General features: G+C 44.8%; 1 protein-coding gene across 1 annotated transcript in view; it reads left to right on the top strand.

Annotated features, from left to right (window-relative positions):
* Nucleotides 1-2,269: 2,269 nt before the first annotated feature.
* Nucleotides 2,270-13,739, top strand: part of LOC139645994 (endoprotease bli-like) — a 160,580-nt gene continuing 149,110 nt past the window's right edge. The window contains exon 1 of the mRNA XM_071521882.1: nt 2,270-2,440. Coding sequence (XP_071377983.1) covers nt 2,270-2,440 — 171 coding nt within the window. The remainder of the gene's footprint in view (nt 2,441-13,739) is intronic.

Genomic DNA, 13,739 nt, shown 5'->3' with positions numbered 1-13,739 from the left:
TTATGACCTATAGTTTGACCTCTGGAAATCATGTACGCTACCATTCCAACATTAACTCTCCCTTTTTAAAGAGTATAGTCAGAGCCCCATAATGACTTTGCATAATGAGTTACATTCTCTTTTTTTTCATGGGGTCTGGTCTCTAAAAGATCTCTGTATTGTACAGGGGAGAGCGCTAGTCACTTTTATCTCTGGAAAAAAAAACCCTTGTGGCTACAGTTTGATCAATTAAACTCCTGAAAGGGCCCCTCCTCCCCTGGCCCTTTCATTCCTCTGCCTGAGAGGAATATAAAGTTATCAGTCTTCCCAAGCGATATGAGGACGGAAATAAGTAGTTTGTCTATAAAAATGTCCAGGTACTTTATCAGCGTCCCAGTAGGCCCCGAGGCCCTGACACTGTTCAGTGTGGTGCTCCTGTACTCTAGTCTCAATGCCTCATCTGCTCCCTCTCTCTCTTCATCTCTCCATCATCTCTTTCTCTCTCTCTCCCTCTCTCTCTCTCTCTCTCTCTCTCTCTCTCTCTCTCTCTCTCTCTCCATCTCTCTCTCCCTGTCTACTTTGTCTCTGCCTGAGGCCTGCTGCTCGCTGGGTGGGTGTACGCTACTGGCCCCGCGCCTCACTGGGATTGACTGGGGCTCGGTCCCCAAGTGAGGTTATCGATTTCATCCAGGGGCTTGGGAGATTGGAGCTGAATGATGCTGTAGACTTTAAACACTGGTCGACCCGCACTGTTTGTTGTTTGGGAGAAGCGCTGCAGGAGGAGGCGCTTTGTTTTTGACGTGGAGTGAGATCAACATAGCCTCCAGGGAACGACAGAGAGAGAGTACTCCTGTAATTTGTACTTTTACTGTACACCAGTGGGTGCATATTAACATAAAAAATGGCCAAAATAAAGCAACAAAATTACAAAGATTGCAGACAATAAATATTGATTGCATACCGGGGGAAGGACTGAGCCAAATAATCAGCTAGGTTATGATTAGATGGAGCCTTTTAGTGATGAACTTAATGAACCGTGTGTGTGTATATGTGTGTATGTGGACATGCATGTACTGAATACAACACAATCCCTTGTTACCATTGCTTTCCTGAATAATTTCAATATAAATGAGTGTATACAGTATATATAAAAAATGACCAATTTTATGGGGAAGGAGTGAGAGTTCAGACAACTGATCAGCTTCAGTTTCAATATTTCCAATAATGCACAGGCTGTTCGATTTGTCAGTTGGCAGATATGAGAAGGTTAAGGCGACAACCCTTCGTTCTGCCATGGCGAGCTGCTCACAGGAAAGGGATGGCATAAAGAAAGCCAGATAAAGTGCCTGTTTTGCATAAAGATGGAAGTTAGTACTTAGAATGAAAGTGCTGCTGTTTTTCTGCACTCAAAGCATTTGCATCAAGGCCGGAAGATTAAACGTGTGGGTTGGGAACTGGAGAGAGTGTGTTGTCTCGCTTGGGGCCCCTGATGCCAGAGTTCTAGCTTTCATCGCACCGGGTAAAAGATTTCTCCTGGACGTTTCACTCTCTGTGGCTACAGGTGGGTGGTTCTCATGCTGTAGGTGGCAGCCACTGTGGATTTCATGCAATAGCAAAAGTACAGTGGAGGTGGCTGTGGGCAAATTTGTTTGAGAATTGCCAATGTTCAATACTGAGATAGTGAATCCTACACTCCATAAATCAGTAAGAGTAGTTAGGCGGCATTTGGAGTGTAATGCTAATGTTTCAATTTTTAAGTGTTTGTGTTGCAGTGCTGAACTCTCTCTTGCGATTGTAGATGCAGTAATGAGTTACCACAGTGTAGAATCTTGTTTGTTTTAATCTAGATGTTATGTTATCCATATGTGTCAACTTTTTCAGTGCTCATTAACTAGAACTAATAAAATAATGGTAAAAAAGAGCACACCCAGCAAGGTGTTGAATGCTGGAGCATATCAGTTTCAAAAAGGATAAAGATAGAGGCACATGGTTCTCTCCATTATGTGTTTATTGACCACCAACATTTCACTAAATGCTTTCATTAGAGTGTGACACTAACGTTTTCCTCATTAAATTGACCAAAACATCATCATGCAATACAGCATATAGATATGTTACATAAGCTTTCTGGACTAACACTAACATGGCCTCATAAAAACACTTAGTCCACACTGCAGCCAGCCATGAAAACATAGACCTGAATTTCTAAGGGTTTGAGTTAATGTTTTTCTCCTTTCACCGTTTTCAGACTGTAATCAATCATTTTCCTCTAAATCTTTTTAAAGGCCCCATGTTCAGTGCCATTGTGCTGGTGTTTGGCTGCCTGCTGCAGAGGCAACCTGTGACCACAGAGGGGCATCATGGGACCAACTGCCATGTCTTCTATGCTGTGGAAATGGACGGAGGCGTCGGGGCCGCGAGAGCCCTGGCCGAGCAGCACGGACTAGAGTTCATACAACGGGTCAGTGCATGTTTAAAGCCCCCGTTATTACCTCCACCTATGGGCCTGCAATTTACATTCTCTAAATCCGGTTACTGAGGGCTTTTTGTCGAGAGCTGCCAAAGTGCTGACTTCTATTTCCTTTTTCGAGGGATATCTGACTTTCATCAAATTACAGCGGCGTTTCTGAATATTTCATATCTGATCAAAGACCTGCACATACAGTAGGCCGCCCACACAGAGTGGCACACACACTTACAAAGACACACACATGCACATGCATACACACACGTACAAAGGCACACATGTGCACACATACACACATTTACACCTGTAAGAAAGGACTATAGGACATTACAGCTGTCAGTCACAACGGAAGCCCGCCTCCTTGTGCTACGTGATACCTAGAGCCAGTTTTGGATAAGCACTGGAGAAGCAGACAGGAGGGGTCGCTAATAACTGCGCTTCACGACCTCATAACCAGGACTGTGGGTCGGGGGTTGTGTTGGCTTTCTTTGTGTGCGTCATTGAATTACAGTGAGTTCTATACAGTATACAGTATATAGTAATATAAGATGCTGTTAGTATCTACGCTATATTATTCTGTTTGGAGGTTCTTCATTTAGCATTAGCCATTAGCAAGCTTCAGGCATGGTTATCTTAGTAAGCTAATTCCTTTCACTAATGTGTTGAAGGTAACGTTGTATTTGCTGTTTAGGCTACATAACTGGTTGGAAGTTGTTGAAGTATAGAATTGTATCTGACCTTAATCTGTCATGTAGACTGTTCTGGGTCTATGCAGGAATTGTGGAGTGTGATGTTTGGTTGTCTATTGTTGTCCCTGACTAAACGCATAATTGTTTAATGAAGAATGCTGTAGGTTTACACATGTAAGTTAAGTAGGTTGAGTAATTAAGTAGCAAGTAATATTTGTTTTTAATTTTATTTCTCTCCTAGAACCACACATGCCCTGTACCTATTAAGCATTATTCTTTATGTATAACCAGTATCCCAGTCTGCTATGCTGTTATCATCTGGACTGATTCAATAAAGAGAAGAACATTAATTAGTGGAATTAATGTGTCCTGAGCGACACCCAGGGGTGAATACAACCATCTTACCACCCTGTTGGAGGTTATACAGTTAATAGTGAAGCCTTCCAAACAATTTTGGTCCTTCGAGCCAGATGGTCATTTACCCCTGGCCCACTAATATGGAGGAAGTAAACAACCAAGTTGTAAGACCAAAGCGGCAGATATGTCCACCACCTCATCTGGAGGACTACCAAGTGGATTATCCAAGTCATCGACAGGCCAGGTCAACCTACAACAGTAGTGCAGCCCAACCTATACAGGAGCAGGAAGAAAGTCGGCATCTGAACATGGAGGGAGTTGCCAGGATGACACCCCTCACCCACCTTCATACCTTCCCTCACAATCACCAGGTGAGCTGGAGTGCTGCACAGGAGTGGGATTCTCTGGGAGAAGGGACTCCCGACAGTCAGGACATACTGTACCGCCATAGGGAGACCATACTCCCATCCCACCAGCATGGCCGAAGCCTCCACCTTTCCCCGAATCGCTTACACCCGCATGGGAAGGTGAACCAGATGAAGAAGAGTGGCCGGACCCACCACCATGGCCTGGAACAGAAGACGGTCTGCATCAGCCACAAACAGAAACAGATATGATGTCAGACTTTCTAGACAGGATGAAGTTTGAGCTACAACAGATAAAGAGTCAGATGGGCCCCCAGCCAAAATACCTCAGCGGTACAGAACCCTGCTCCTCTGCATCACAGTGACCCACCACCATTGACACGCTACAGGAAACCTGAATACCACTCTCAATATGGAGGTCACCAGGCTAGCTTGTCAGGCTAGCTTGTTAGCTGCACACCGCCCCAAGAGCCACCACCAGCTGCTCCCACCAAGAGATTCTTACCCAGCTGCCTATGAGCCATCAGAGCACACCTATTATTGTCAGCCCATGACACCTGTGTCCTTCTGAAAGTAGTAAAGGTGCGGCTGCACCATGCCGACCGGAGTCTTGACACATACGCCATCTTGGATGATGGATCACAGCACTCAATGCTCCTTCCAGCTGTGGCCCAGAAGCTCGGATTACAGGGGACCCCAGAGAAGCTACCTCTTAGAACCGTTCGACAGGACGTTCAAACCCTTCAGCAAGTAGAGCAAGTGTGTCTTTCCAAATATCCCCTGCCTTGCAACTGAAAAGCAGCTACCTTACTAAGGGGGCCTTCACTGCATCATGCCTGGGCCTAGCTGACCCCGCATATCAGGTGAGGAGTCTGCAGCGTCGATACAAGTACTTAGCTGGCCTACCACTGCAGCAGTTCCAAAATGCCAAGCCTCTGGTTCTCATAGGGTCTGACATTCCCATCTGATTACTCCTATCGAGCCAGTACGCCTGGGTTCACCTGGTTCACCTGTGGCTATCCATACAAAATTGGGTTGGACTCTTTAAGGTCCTGCCAGGACCATGGAGCAATATTTTCAACCGCAGCAGTGTCTACTTACATCCATCATTCCCCAGACATCGGAGCTCATGAGGGATGTAGAGAAGCTATGGCGGGTAGACACCTTCCCCTACAGGAATGAGAGAGTTGTGACTCGATCGAGACAGGACCAGCAGGCTGTTGACATGCTAACAGCAAAGACCACATGGGTGGAGGTAGATGGAGTGCTGCGGTATGCCACTCTCCCGGACTGCTTTGGACCATTCCAGGTAAAAGTGGGAAGTCGTACTGAGAAAGGATGGGGGATAATATTCAAGTGCCTAACTACACGGGCTGTCCACTTGGACCTCATCCCTACCATCGATACAGACTCCTTCCTAATGGCCCTTAGGAGATTCATTAGCCAGAGAGGGACGCCACCAGAGTTGTACTCTGATCAAGGGACCAATTTCCGTGGGGGAGATAAGGAGCTCTCTGAGGCTTTTACGAACCTCTCTCCCAACCTGCAGCAACAGCTGGCTAAGCAAAAGATTGACTTTCGCTTTAACCCCCCTGGTGCACCACATTTTGGAGGCAGTTGGGAGAAAGACATTTGCTTGGTTAAGTCAGCCCTTTACACCACCGTGGGTGCCCAGACTGTGCCAGAAGAGGTACTCCATACAGTCCTCATCGAGGTGGAGGGGATTTTGAACTCAAAGGCTCTGGGCTATGTGGCGACCAACATCGCAGACCCTGAGCCTGTTACTCCGAATGTCCTGTTGATGGGGCGGCTAGACGGATTGTTGCCCCAAGTTGTATACCCAGAGACTGAGCTACTCAGTCGACGACGCTGGCGCCACACACAGGTTTTATCTGACCAGTTTTGGTCCAGCTTCATCAGACACTACTTACCCAATTTGCAGAAAGGCCAGAAGTGACACTCCACACCTGCCGCCTTGACTGAGAACACAGTGGTCATGATAGTCGATCACCACCTACCCAGAGCCCTCTGGCCGATAGGAAGGATTGTCAAGGTTCACACAAGTGGAGATGGCCATGTACGATCAGCTGACATGAGGATTAAAGATCGGGTCTACACTAGACCAGTTGCCCGACTAGTGGACAGAGGTGGAAAGAGTACTGACAAGTATTGTTACTTCAGTGAAAATTAACTCAAGTACAAGTAAAATTACCAGTCCAGGAAATTACTCAAGTAAGAGTAAAAAGTAGCCTATTTAAAAGTACTCAAGTAAAAGTACATTTGCGTTCCTTTAAAAATGTTTTATATTTTAATTATCCCGAAAACAAACGCCCATTGCTCCGAAAATACACACTCTCCCTGCAGTTAGAAAGATTCATGGCCTGCAATCAGTCGGCCCTGCCTCCTAATGTTTCATACCTTGGTCACACTGAATCTTCCATCGTTCCTCAAACAAACAGAAGCACATGGCTAATTATTATGCAGAATGACGTCATCGGACCTTCCCCGGTGCAACGGAGGAAGCTGGCTGTCGGACCTCCCGGTCGGATATTTACTCTAACAATCCTATTTCCCTGGTTGGAATTATGCAGCGTTCCATGCAGCAGTGATATTACGATGGTAGTGAGGCTTAATTCCCTAAGAAGAACAATCTACTCACGTTTTCTTCATGGACGCACATGGTCTGATGTTTGGAGCAGTCGAGTGGTGTAGTTGGTAAGTTACCGGACGTCAGTTCCGACAGCCATATATATACACAGATGCTCCCAATCAACCGGGGGAAAGAGGGTGTGAAACATTAGGAGGCAGGGCCTCCAATGGGACATTTTTCGGACTATTGGGGTTTCGGAATAATGGGCCGTCGGAACAATGGGCAGTCCCCAACACACACCTTGCTAATTATCTAGCCTAGCTAGCTAGCTGGATGGATGGGTGTAGCCTGAGCTGCTAGCAGCGGCAATATCAGAATCAGATCCATCTATTTTGCTATGGCTATCAGCCGTGTCAAATGAAATTGAGATTTCTGACCTAATGTGATGATGGGGATCATTACAATTTTGTGGATCGTCTACGCCTGTCTAATTCAATTGGCCAGTCTTGAGCGCAATTTAATTTCATTGGCCAATGCACTAACGAGCCACCAGTTGAAGAAGTGATTCTGGACCTGTTAGCAAGCAGTCCCAATCAAGGAGGTTCTATGCTACCGTGCTGTTTTCATAGTGCGGTGTGCAAAACAAAAATCTGAATTTACTCAGTAACGGAATGTACATTTAAAAGCAGCGAAGTAGAATATCTATTATTTAAATTACTCGAGTAAGAGTAAAAGTATAGCATTATAAAAATACTTTAAAAAGTACAAATCCTCAAAAAAAACTACTCAAGTACAGTAACGAGAGTACTTGTACTTCGTTACTTTACACCTCTGCTAGTGGAACTACCCACCGTTCCAGATGGAGATGACAGAGATAATAGTCCAAATCAGAATGTTTGTAAACAAACAGATTCGCTATACTTCCGGGTGGATAACTCGCACCTGTCGGCAGCGGAAATCGTTCGTTTTAAGCAGTGGTAAATACGAGTCAACTAAACAAAACATTAGCGATTATGCCGAAATTGGGTTGTGTTTGGGGCTGTAATGCCAAATATAGCTTGGTACATAATGGATTAGGTTTAGGCTTTTCCCGTTTTAAAGCAACCTAACGGAATCGGTGGATACAGATAATAGTTTACAGGCCGTCTGCAGCTACAGAACTGGGGACAGGCTGGCAGCAACCACTCATGACTAGGTTTTGTGGCAGGCATTTTCTTATAGGTCAGTAATAAAAATTATAAATGTCGCTGTTGGGTAGCATAATGTGCAAGCTTACTAGAGTGACAGTAATACAGTCTCTTGGTTTTGCTATAGTCTCATTTGGTCCAGTAGCTCCGTTGTGACTGGCACTGCACTGCCAGTCCCAAAGCGTTCCATTAAAAACCGTTCGGGTAAAATCTTTCACTTCATGTAGGTAAGGTTTCCTGACCGAAATTTTGCCAACATGATAAGCTTTCTGAAATCCTTGAGCCCTTATCTGTTACACAAGTAAAACATATTGTCAAAGTGCCACAAATGTTTTATCCGCACGGTTTTTAATGGACGGCGGTTCTAGCATAGCACAAGTAGCACAACACACGCAGTGGTTTGTGATCTGGCTTTGCTATCATACCCTGATTTACAGTCAAGATGCTTCACAATCGAATCTGAAAGTAAATAACTAACAGTCCACAGTTTCTACTATAAATCAAAACACTAAAGAATGACTGGTTTGAGGTTGCTTTGTTAGATCAGCACTTGAATTTGAACTTCTGCTCACTGAATCACACTAACATAGCCTACTTTGTGTCACTGGCTGTCACTGTTTGGCTATGTGACATAATAAAAACAGAAAGTTATGATTAATTTGTGTAAGACAGTGGCCAAAACAGAACTTTTAAGCATTTCTAAACATTTTGGTAAAATATAGTAGTTGCTTAAATAGGCTATATATTTAGGTTATGTTAGGTTATACACTAACAAATATCAACAGCAACGACATCAGGAACGTCTCGTTTTCGGTGGACAGCCAGAACTACATAATGTCTGTATTTCTAATCACAAGAGCTTAAAAAGGGGTCTTACTTTGGTTAAATAACACGAAAAATACTGTAGCACCGATGCAGCACCACCGACGTTATCCACCCAGAAGTAAGTTCTTTGTTGTTGTGACGTCACGCTGATATGGCCTATTCCTCTGGCAAAGCCTGCACGGTTTCTTAAGTGTGCACTGTGTAGCTTGGTGGACTCTGGCACAACGCCAACACATCCTGTTAGCCTGGATCCATGCTGTTACTTGTTCTTTTGAGAGCTTCTGAATTGCTGCACACTGGCTCAGGACATGCTCTGAGTTGTCACAAAAGGGACGGTACGGCTTGGCTTTCCCTTTCTTCTGATGCGTGTACAAGCCGTTCTGTACTGTGGAGGTTCCAATCCTTGTGACGTCCTCTGTTCCTAGCAAAATAGTGGCTGAGGATGTCCCTTGTCGACCTTCAAACTTAGGATTCTGCCTGGATTTCTGCCATTTACTTATTTGCTGTGTGTCAAAGTCCTGACACTGGGTTTCAGTCTGGAACCACTCTGAGAAGTGGATCAAAGTGTGTACCCCACCCTGGTGGCGGAGCATGCTGCGTCTGAAATCTGCCCTAAACTCAGGGGGCAGCTTGCTAAGAAGGCGTGCCACGTGAGAACCACACCTCAACTCCACGTCACCATCTGGAGCATGCCCACTAAGGATTGGACCTGTAAAGCAAACTTCTGAAGGCTGCCGAGTCACCACGGGAATCTCTGGTGAGTCCATTACATTAGAGATTTTCCCAAGGGCGATCTGGTGCGGCCGACCGAACTTCTCGTTGAGTGCCCTCATGGTGTCTGAATAGGGTGTGATGGACTTTAGGAATGAATCTGCCACTAAGCGAGCCTCCTCTAACTTAAGGTGGTCCACTAAGATCTGGTATTTGAATACTCTATGCCATCAGTGGGTAGTAATTTCTCCAGAGCTATCTTCAATCAAGCAAACTCAGTAGGGTCTCTATGACTGAAGTTTGGTATAGTCGGCCTTGGGCCTCGGTAGATCTGCTCCACTGATGAAACAGCATGACCTTCAATCCGTGTTGCAGGATGTTGTGGCTCTGATTTTGGTGGCAGTCGAAGGTGCTGTATGGGGGATGAAAGGGGCCTAGGCTGGGATTGTGGAGTGTGATGTTCGGTTGTCTATTGTTGTCCCTGACAAAATGCATAATTGTTTAATGAAGAATGCCGTAGGTTTACACATGTAAGTTAAGTAGGGTGAGTAATTAAGTAATCAAGTAATATTTGTTCTCAATTTTATTTCTCTCCTAGAACCACACATGCCCTGTACCTATTAATCATTATTCTTTATGTATAACCAGTATCCCAGTCTGCTATGCTGTTCATCTGGACTGATTCAATAAAGAAAAGAACATTAATTAGTGGAATTATTGTGTCCTGACCGACACCCAGGGGCGAATACAACCATCTTACCACCCTGTTGGAGATTATACAGTTAATAGTGAAGCCTTCCAAACAACACTCTTTTGCCTAGCCAACCTTAGAGTTTATCCCTCTGAGAAATTCCTATATGGGGAATAGGCCACAGTTGAATGTCTTTGGAGATGATTGGGTCTTTACCTATTTGCTTCAGTTTTAATCTGTCATATTGAAATCTTTCCATTTGTCAGAAGACTAGGTGCGATCTCTCCACATCAATACTTTAAAGGTTACTTTGGTTGTTGAGTCTGAAAGTGTGTCAGCTCCCTCAAAATGTTCTAGGCTGCACTAAAAACTAAGGGCGTCTTGGTTAGGTGGAATAGTTCTGCTTTTTTGTAAAAGTGAGTTCAAAGGGGGGGTTTGGGGGTATGAGAGATTTTAAAATGAACTTCTTCAGATTCTCTTTTATGAAAGATTCAGTCAGAAAGCTTTAAAAGGTAAGAGCCCTTATGACTTGACATCAATTCCTCCTCTACTCTGTTATATTCCAGATTTAAAAAGGATTCTTTTCTTCACATGATAATGTAGACTTAAAGACTGACTAATCACCACAGAGCTTTATGAGAAAACATGCTATTTGATTAGCTTATGAAAACATGCAGTGAGCAAACCCTCATGACAGCTAGTGCTCCAACCTTACGGCAAGAAACTTTGCTGTTGAAAGACGTACTAGGTGCTTCAGTTGGTAAATACACCATAAAGGTGGCTGGCATCCAATCCAGTGAAGACAATCCTATGGCATATGAATAGTTCAGGGATCACTGCAAAATGGGCGATTTCTTGGATTTTAGGTGTTGAATCGGAACTTGGATATTATTGTTTTTCATTTTTAGGGTTCTGTATATAAATAGTTATAGGTAGAACCATGCAGTTGTACAACACATCCAGTTGATCTCCATCAGCGATTAGCTGAGGAACGCATAAAGATTGTATGTTGTACTTTTCCATTCAGAGTGTAGTACACTTTGTTCTTTGGTGGCAGACATACATTCTTCCATTGATTTTGCTCAGGGCGGACAATCAAAAAATGTGATTTGAGGTTATTGATAAGTGATACTGGAGGTGTATGTGTGTGCATGTGTGTGTTGATGCTATTGATAAGTGTTAGGGGAAGTGTCCGCTGGCCTGGCGTGAGGCTCTGTGCAGCGCTGGCCCTGGGGAATGGGGACGTACGTTCATCTCAACCTTGGCCCTGCTGCTGCTGCTGCTGCCGCCTGGATCATGAATAAAACATCTATTTGACCTTTATCAGGAGTTTATTGGACAGTCCACCCCCCCACCCCACACCCCCTTCGCTCTCTGTCCCACATGCATGCTTTCGAACACAAACACCTCTGCCTCTGCCTGCATTGTCTTCTCCTCTTTTACACACCATCAAAAGTCCCTCTATGCAGCAATCTCGACTGAAAGACTAAACACAACTGTGACGTTTCATGTAAACAAAACCCAAATGCATTTAACCGTCCCACCTATAGCACAATCACAGTGTATTTATGTGTCTACGCTGTATTTTGAACCACATATATTTGCAATGCTCATAGTCCTGTTGGTTTATATTCAGGTTAAACATTTGTTAATCCTGTAAGCATGGTATGAATTAGTCAAAGAATGTTGTGGTGTGATTCTGTAGTAAAGTATTGGCAAGGATGCACAGTAAGTGTTGTGTTTGGGTGTTAATGAGGGGCAGCCGACCGAGCAACACCATACCCAGAAGAAGAGGCTCAGACAGCCCCCCTCTCATGTTCCCCCGAGGTCCAATCTGCTGACTGGCCTCTTTTACCTGTCTGTCGCCAGGGGCTGATGCTAAATGTCACTGACATTAAATCGCCTTTGTTAAGTCAAACCCATTTTAATTGTGTCACCTGTGATTTGTGCCTTGCGTGCGGCAAATATCGTATATCAAGAAGAACCCGGCGCTTCACAATTTGCTGTGATATTTTTTTGAAAACATTGAAGTGAAATGAAAAGTCTGACAAGCCCAACGCCAGCTTGGGAGGATTGTGATGTCTGCTGGCATTCCAGTGGTAATGCTGTATGAGTGGAATGGGAATCAAATGTCTCCACGCTAGCACTCAACATATTGGTGGTCTCTTTGATTTAGTGTACGGCATCCAGGAAAATGTCATCGCGTCTCTCCATTGTGCCGGCTTGACATATTCATTTCGCAACTGTAAAATACAAAGAAAAACAAAACAAAACCCCCAAGGTGATGTCTTTATGCGCCGTGGACAGATTTACAGTGAATACATTGCAGTTGCTTTTGCAGGTGCCTCTTCGGTTGCAGACGCCATGAAGCCTTCACTGTCTTTATGATTTTTATGTGTCAAAGGTCACCAAGTCGAGTAGATCTGTCCATGTTTATCAGTGCTCCTTCACTTGTGCTACACTGTACCCATTTGGAAATGATCAAGATCTCTATAGTTAATCCATCGGGGTCTTTAAACATTCCTCTAATTTGAGGGGTGTACCAGTATATTCAGCATGAGATTAGATGCACTGAAATGTGGCACAGCAAAATAAATAAATAAATACAACGCAATGCACCCAGCAAGGGGTTGCATGTCATTATTAGCGCTGCACACGGCTATGTGGCAGTGCTGACGTGGATTCAAAGAAGATTATTGTCATACATGGTGGGTCTCATCTTCAACCGAGGCTGTAATGCAATCATTATGAGAGAGAGAGGGAGAGAGATGCTCTGACTAGGCAGGTAATGGCAGCCATTACAGGTGCAGGGTTTCACAGACTGTGACAGAGAAAAAACAACCCGATCGTGATCTAAAACAGATCATTTTCTATTTCACTTTGTGTTGGCACAGAACAACAGCGCACTGACTTGATATTACACGCTGATAAAAAAATGCCTCAGCTCGCAGGCTTTCTTACAATGTAGCCGACCTAGTTTTCAGTTGCATCACATGATACTGCATTGTTTACAGGTATTATTTCTTGCTTACTTAAGGGTTCGCAAATCCGATTAAAGCCAGCTTAGGTCTATGTGTTGCATTGTCTTTACTTTAGCTTAGATCACTGCTTCTAGAATCAAGTGTGTATGTGTGCGCAGGTTTTTTTTTTTTGCTTGAACTCTGACTCCAGGAAGTCCCTGGTCTCCAACCAATGGTGAAAGGCCTCCCAGATTCCCCCTCTCTCTAGTGATGTGGAATACTGCCGACAGATTACCATATCATTACCATATCATTAGCATAACATTACCGCAGCACAGCTTGGCCTGCTGTCTGTGGACATGCTATCAGCTCATCGAGAGATTCAATCCCCAATCCGCTGCATGCTTCCCCCATCCCCCCCCCCCCCCCCCCCCCCCCACCTCCCTCCATACACTCGAGGTGTGTTTTCCATCAGAGTAAAGCAGGTGTAATTGAGGTAGAGCACTGGATTTACCGGCTAAATGAAATCACACAAACGCTTCGCGATCAGCCGGGGCCGTTGTCGTACACGTTCAGAGAGCTCCTTCTCTGAAACCTCGTACCTCTGCGCCCGATTCAGAATTTCTAATATCCTCTCAGAAATTGCCTCAGTCACATGCTAAGCTATGTCAAGCCTTACTCTGGCTGGATTACTCTCCTGGCTGTCATGTTATGACCAGGTGTGTGTGTGTGTGTGTGTGTGTGTGTGGCATGGGAGAGGACCGAGGTGCCACATCTTCTCTCTTGCCTTCCTCCCTCGCCCTCCCTCTCCCTTTTCCTCACCGTAGGGCACCTAGGGGCGCGAGCAGGGACACCAATCCTCTAATGGTTGGGAGCGAGGGCCCATTCCATTAGTCAGGGGGCCCAGAGTTCACCGCT

Source organism: Centroberyx affinis, unplaced genomic scaffold (genome assembly GCF_046629955.1).
Source record: "Centroberyx affinis isolate AG114_WGS23_722 - 3 ecotype Tasmania unplaced genomic scaffold, CSIRO-AGI_Caff_v1 ptg000939l_1, whole genome shotgun sequence".
Taxonomy (NCBI): domain Eukaryota; kingdom Metazoa; phylum Chordata; class Actinopteri; order Beryciformes; family Berycidae; genus Centroberyx; species Centroberyx affinis.
Note: the sequence above shows the minus strand (reverse complement) of the source record. Positions and strands in the feature narration are given on the sequence as shown.